The sequence below is a fragment of the Sphaeramia orbicularis genome, chromosome 6, assembly GCF_902148855.1.
Source record: "Sphaeramia orbicularis chromosome 6, fSphaOr1.1, whole genome shotgun sequence".
Lineage (NCBI taxonomy): Eukaryota > Metazoa > Chordata > Actinopteri > Kurtiformes > Apogonidae > Sphaeramia > Sphaeramia orbicularis.
The window spans coordinates 44312825-44320211 of NC_043962.1; the positions used below are offsets into that span (position 1 = coordinate 44312825).

Consider the following 7387-nt stretch of genomic DNA (forward strand, 5'->3'; position numbering starts at 1 on the left):
CTACAGTTCAAAATAACATAACAAACACAAAACGTGACGACATTGTGTGCGTCACACCAACAATGATCGCCTCAATAATGGTTATAACTACAAATTAACAGGAGAACAGATCCAAAAAGACCTACAAGTTAGCAGTTCTCCACTTTACAAAACAGCTGCTGTGTCCACAAAATCTTCATGATTTCTTTCCAGCTGAGAGAAACATGTAGCATATCTGCAGTGGAAATGCTCCACGGTATTTATGAAAAAACAATGCCAGTGAGTACGAAAGCACTTTTTTTTCTTTCTGTTTTATAAACATGAGTCAATGACTTATGGAAACAAAGGAATGAAACTTATTGATAAATTTTATTCTCTACATTGCTGAGTGAAAAGCAAAGTAAGTAAAAGCCAAGGATACTCACAACAGCCCAGTGTGAATTCAAAGGTAACTATATCAGAACAAAGAAAACTGAAGTAAAATACTTTTTCAGCAAAATATTATTAACTGAATGTAAAAACAAGCTTCTATCTCCACTGTGATGCATCAAACTACAAGGGTTTCATGGGTGAATCAGTGTTGCAGAAAGTGACCATGTTTCCATATTTATGACAAAATGCCAGATGAGACTTTTATAAGGCCATGAAAGACACATGAAAAAAAAAAAAATCAAAATGATAAAATTTGCTCATAAACAAGAAAAAAGTATCATAAAGAAGCAGCGGCAGGCATCTATAGTTTGAGATTTATTTTCAATTACGGTTAGATGCTGATGCTACAGAGACAGACACCGAAATGATGATCAGGAAGAATATCAGACAGATCAGGATGACGGCTGCAGTGTTGATGCGAAAGGCAGTAGTTCCATAGCCTCTGGCACTATACAGGTCTCCTACCATCTTCCGGTCTCTGGCCTGAAAACACAAAAGCATATCTCATTACCTGCAAAGGTGTGTGTTAACTTTTTTGTCTGTGGTTTTTCTTACATAATGTTTTTTACTTTCATCTTTTAATCTTATTTGTCATTATTCATACATTTTTACTTCTTGACAAATCCTCATACTCATGACAGTTTCTTTTAACATCTACTCTTTTCTGAGAACCCTAGCTCTGTCCTTCATTTTTCATTCATTCATTCATTTATTTGTTTTGAGCAGAGGAAAAAAAAAATAACATTTTTTTGGGTACAAGGAACTAATATGAGAGCAAATACATTAATAAATAAAGGTGATCAAGATGAAATAGCATTTGTCATGTACACTAGTAAAAACAAAATAAATTTAATATGTACTGCTCAAAAAGGAGTGGGAAGAAGAAAACTTATTAAATCCCACCCCCATCTCACATTTATACAACATAACACATTACTTTTACTTCCTTAATGATATAGTAACATCTGTTTAGAGTCCTAATAATATAAATATCAGACAGAAAACAGATTAGGAAAACTGATGTATATTACACTCAGTAACTAAATGATAGTCTGCAGAACTTATAATACAATACATTTGAAAAATAATCACATACTAATAATGGTGATGGAAGTGACACATACCAACATGGTAAACAACGACAAGCACAGACCAACAAGAGTAAGAAAGAGCCAAGGATGGAATGGCCCAGCAATTCACAATAAGCCCCGCCCTCCCTGTACCAGACCAGCCCATACGTTTGTAAAGTGCTTTAAAACTCTTCCTATGCTCTTAATAGCAATAATCACACACTGAGACGATGCTGTAATTCAGGTCAGGTCTTTACTGCAGCTCCCACTCATTACAACTCTACAACTAACCTTATACCATGGCCCCACCTTGTGGTGGGAGCACTGACATCACTTACACTCCGTTACCACTCACTGCAACACACCACAGATTAGAATCATAAAAGAAATATACCCTAACCCTAATTTCTGGTGGAAGACAATCCTCCATTTTTGATACAGCAGCTCCTCAACATATACATATATGTGAGAATGGGTTTAACTCCAGAGGAATATTAGTCTCAGAGCTACCAGATCTACTTCCAAACACTGTCTGTAGATTACAATACATTCACTTTACAGGTTTCATCAGTGGAACATTTATAAATCTGTTGTATAAACTGTATATAAACTAGTATATATGTGGAATAACACCTTATGGTACCTTCAAATTATCAGCAAACAAGCACTTTTGTAATTTGTTTTCCAATTAATGTGATTAAAATACATAACATTTAGCACATTTAATCTCAGAGGCAGATAATTTCTACAGAACTGTAGACCAGTGTATATATTAAGTGTCTCTCTGCTCCCCTCTCTCTCTTTGCGCTTTAACCAAAAGACAAATAACCAAACAATGTGTTTTATATCTAATAAGAGATCTAAACTGTACATTTATCCAATTTACAACATCATTCTAATAGAATATTTGATTGCTGTGGAAAATGAGGCTACACGAGTGGATGTTACACTCTTACCTGAATCTGGCTCTATGTTTTTTTTTTTTTTTTCTAAAAAAAAAAAAAAATCTTATGTTCATGATGAGGCAGGCTGTCTGCACACACACACACACACACACACACACACACACACACACACACACACACACACACACACACACACACACACACACCTACACACACACACAAACCTACACACACACACACAATGGGAGTTAATGTTCATCCAGTCAGATAAAGACAGTAGCACCTTGTCTTTAATCTGAACACATGCACAGACACAACAGCAGCTTCTCTCAGTCCAGTTCAAACAGAGGACAGAGGTGGACTGAACCACATGGAACATTTCCTAGCGAGAAAAAACATCAGCTAACTCCCACCTAACAGCATAAACAGTGGTCTACATTTAGGTGAAGCAAAAATAGGGACTGGTGTTGATAAAAATATGTTGGTAGTAAGTGGTAGAAGTAAACAAATGTGTTATGTCCTGGTTTAAACCAGGTACTTACACCACGACTGTATCCTGGGGTGCTGTAAAGGGGGGGTAAACATGACAAATTCATGGGGCCCAGCTTTTCCAGGGGGCCTGGTGAATGTAGGTTAGAAGTTGTGATAATTTCATGTAAGCTCCGCAGTAGAACAGAAGCTGGGAGTCGGACATTCAAAATTAAGTGGTTTTTTTTTTTTTTTTTTTTTACTTTTTTCATGCCCATTATGGTTGTTTCGGTACCTAAGAAACACACCCCTATACCTCCAGTTGTTACAGTACATTTTGACATTTTTCTAGTATGTTAAGAATGAACATAAAGAAAAAAAAGAATGAAAATAAACAACAGAAAAGAAAAATTTCAGCAGCCTTAAAATATTTTAGGGGTGCTTCAGCACCCCCAGAAATGGGGTAAAAGCGCCCATGGTGTGAACGATTTATGGATTATTTCGTACGACCTTTTCAAGGCGGACTTATGAGAATGGAGTGACGCACTACTACGTATAGAGACATCTTTCGTCCACCTTAAGAACACCATGGTCATCTCTGTCTGTGCAGTCATTCATGTGCTTTAAGGGACCCCTAATAACACCGTATTATGTTCATGTGGTCTACTTGCAGCCACCGCAGGCACATGTGGGTTCTGGAATGGCCTCCTGATCCACAAACATTGTGCGTTGCTCTTAAGTTGTTTCAAAGGCATTTGTTAGTGCACCCTGTTAAAGGGGGTTTCGTACTACGTTCGTGGAAAATCTTGGACATGATCATTCACCTGGCAACAAACTTAGGAAAAGTCCATGACCACTCATTCTTATAAGTCTGCCTTGAGAAGGTCATATGAAATAATCCATAAATCGTTCACACCAAGGGCGTTTTTAGGCCATTTCTGGGGGTGCTGAAGCACCCCTAAAGTGATTCCCAGCACCCCTAAAATATTTTAAGGTTGCTGAATTTTTCTATTTTCTTTTTTATTTTATTTTCATTCTTTTTTTTCTTCATGAGGATTGTCTTCCACTAGAAATTAGGGTTAGGGTATATTTCTTTTATGATTCCCATCTGTGGTGTGTTGCAATGAGTGGTAATTGAGTGTGATCGATGTCAGTGCTCCCACCACAAGGTGGGGCCATGGTATAAGGTTAATTGTGGTGTTGTAATGAGTGTGAGCTGCAGTAAAGACCTGACCCCAATTATAGCGTTGTCTCAGTGTGTGATTATTGCTGTTAAGAGCATATGAAGAGCCCACAGTTACAGTACAGTACTATAAGACATAAAGTCATAATACAGTCCATTCCTCTTTTACTGTGGCTCAGCATTCAAATAACTTTTATCAGATTTGATGGTTTAGTCACAGAGTTTCTCATACCCAAAAAATGTTACGCTTTTCTTTCACAAATGTGGGAATGATGGTCTGAAATTGCGTTAAAATGTAGAAAACAGTGAAATTTCTCTTGCCTGGCCAGCCAGTACTCTGGGTGCTCAGCACCCCTAAACCTCTGATCCTAGAATCACCTCTGCTCACAGGTTCCTTATAAATGTCACTACTGTAGAATATATTTGTGTGGTCAGCAAACCAAATTAGTTTTAATAATTTAGATACATTGAATAAATCATTTAACCTTAACCTTAAACCTGGTTTAGTGTTTAAGTCCAGTATGCCTATTATTAAGCTTCATTTTAAAGGCAACTTCTTCTAGTTTGTGTTTAAAAATATGACTGGAACACAATCTAAACTACTTCACTTTAGGGTCATTCCACCTCAATTCAACAAGTGCCTCCTGCTCGACCATCTTAGATTTGCTTGAAATTTTTACCATATAAAGTTCAAAACTAAAAAACACCTCAGCCAAAATTTCAGATTGATATATCAAATACATTTGAAGAAAAAAATTCATGAACAGGGTACCCCTCTTGCCATTTTTGGTGCATTTCACAATCGTCTTAAAATGTTGCAAATTTTAGAGTGCAATATCTCAGTAAGTTTTCTAGCTAAATGCATGAAATTTTCAGCAAAGAATGACTACCACATATAGATTGCATATGTCTATTCTCAATAACATTGTCTTTATTGGGACTGTGGTATGACCTTGTGAAATCTGGAAAATAAACTTGAAACTTATACAAACCCCTATATTTATTGACCAATTAAACACAAACCAAATATGATATATTGCAAATAATTACACATCCTTTTACATAAGTATATAGAGTAATCAGATCAGCATTTATTAGTGGGTATGATCCTTTTTTGTTGTTGTTTTTGTCATAATAAAACTGCAAAATAACATTTTTCATCGATTTTCACTTTCAAATACCACAGGTATGACAAGGAGTACCAACCAAAAGAACTTATTTTCTGAAAGACCATCACATATGCTTACAAAATGTAAAATTTCATGATGGTTCTAGGACTTACGACAAAAAAAAAAAAAAAAAAAAAAAATCATGATGGTTCTAGGACTCACGATGGTTCTAGGTTGGAGTCCTAGAACCATCATGAAATTTTACATTTTGTAAGCATATGTGATGGTCTTTCAGAAAATAAGTTCTTTTGGTTGGTACTCCTTGTCATACCTGTGGTATTTGAAAGTGAAAATCGATGAAAAATGTTAATTTGCGATTTTATTATGACAAAAACAACAACAAAAAAGGATCATACCCATTAATAAATGCTGATCTGATTACTCTATAAACTTATGTAAAAGGATGTGTAATTATTTGCAATATATCATATTTGGTTTGTGTTTAACTGGTCAATAAATATAGGGGTTCGTAAAAGTTTCAAGTTTATTTTCCAGATTTCACAAGGTCATACCACAGTCCCAATGCAGACAATGTTATTGAGAATAGACATATGCAATCTATATGTGGTAGTCTTCCTTTACTGAAAATTTCATGCATTTAGCTAGAAAACTTACTGAGATGTTGCACTTTAAACTTTGCTGCATTTTAAGACGATCGCGAAATGCACCAAAAACGGCAAGGAGAGGGGTACCTTCAAGAAGTTTTTTCTTTGGATACATTTGATATATCGGCCTGAAATTTTGGCTGGGCTAGTTTTCATGGTTGAACTTCACATGGTAAAAATTTGAAGCAAATCCAAGATGGTCGAGCAGGAATTTTTTTCTAAACCCGTTGAGTTGAGGTGGAATGACCCTTTAATCACTTCTCAAATGGAACCTTAACATTACAAAGGAGTCACCAATGACCTGATGAATGTCAACATCCTCTTGATGCCCAGAAAGGCATTTTTGTCCTCTGTAGGGGACAAGTACGGAAGCGTATTGCATTCACAAAAAAAATAATTTCTGCTCTGTTTTTCTGAATTAATGAGATAATTATCTCATAATTACGAGAAAAAATAAGTTAAAAAAAAAAAATCAGCGTTTTTTTTTTCTGAATTTACGAGATACTGTTTTCTGAAAAAAAAATTTTTGCTCTGTTTTTCTGAGTTTACGAGATACTGTCTTCTGAAAAAAAAAAATTGCTCTGTTTTTCTGAGTTTACGAGATACTGTTTTCTGAAAAAAATTAAATAAATAAATAAATTCGGCTCTGTTTCTCTGTGTCAGTGGGACAGTGGTCCCTTCTGCTTCCGTAGACAAGAGTTTCACAGCTTTACTTAAAAAAAAAAAAACTACTGTCCACTGCAAAAGACATTCCATAACACATTAAATACATGAATAAAATCTGAAAATGTTGCATCATGTGGTTTCCAATCAGGCAATTATTTAATGTAAAAAATAAAAAAAGAAAGCTTTTACTTTCTTGGGTCTCAGGAGGATATGTCTGCCAACTGTGGGCATTAAAACGCACTTAGAGTTAATACAAGTTTAGTTTTTACTTTTGTGTATTGTGTCTTGTCCTGAAGGTAAGTGACAAAAGCTTGGAGAATGAAAGACTAATGACTTAATTCATCTTAAAGACAAATCTGTTCCATTCATCGTACCTTGACAGAGTAGATCAGAGCTGCCAGTCCAAGACAGCAAGGGTTTCCATAGAACAAGGTACAAATGGACCAGATGATGTGGTCCTTGGGTGGCTCACTGATGTTGACCACGGTGTGCTGAACCACTGAAGGTCCTGCAGGCTGTCCAGGGTACCCTCCTTGCAATGGAAAAGGCTCATAGTGACCTGAGGGATTCATTGTCTACCCAGCTGTTTGCAGAGAGTGAATGGTGGTCTGTGTGTGTGGTCTGTGTGTCAGCTTCCTCATAAAGCAGTGGTTCTCAACCTTTTTTGAACAAACGCCCCCTGACTTCATCAGGAGTGCCCTGCCCCTCATGATATTCAGATTTAATAATAACAATAATAATAATAATAATCTATATCATATTACTGGAAGGTCTCAGAACATCTGTATGTGTGTGTGTGTGTGTGTGTGCATGTACACATAGTTCTGAGAACTGTACGTTTTTAACTGACCAATTTGGTATCTACAGTTGAGGAATAGTCTCACCTCCACATTAAATATCTCGGCAAGTT

At 36.1% G+C, this 7387-nt stretch overlaps 1 protein-coding gene across 1 annotated transcript; it reads right to left on the reverse strand.

Moving 5' to 3' along the window:
- Window positions 1-329: 329 nt before the first annotated feature.
- LOC115421287 (dispanin subfamily A member 2b-like) lies at window positions 330-7059 on the reverse strand. Its single transcript, XM_030137098.1, has 2 exons — window positions 6852-7059; window positions 330-894 (listed from the first exon to the last, which is right to left on the reverse strand). Exons 1-2 carry the CDS (start codon window positions 7047-7049, stop codon window positions 733-735), a joined length of 360 nt encoding a protein of 119 aa, XP_029992958.1. The 5' UTR covers window positions 7050-7059; the 3' UTR covers window positions 330-732.
- Window positions 7060-7387: the final 328 nt, after the last annotated feature.

What these genes read in the sequence shown, in the direction of transcription:
- LOC115421287 (XM_030137098.1), bottom strand. Translation starts at nt 7,049, where the DNA reads ATGAATCCCTCAGGTCACTATGAGCCTTTTCCATTGCAAGGAGGGTAC. An exon ending in CTCTGATCTACTCTGTCAAG is followed by an intron (nt 895 to 6,851) that starts GTACGATGAATG and finishes TTGTGTTTTCAG; the next exon opens with GCCAGAGACCGGAAGATGGT.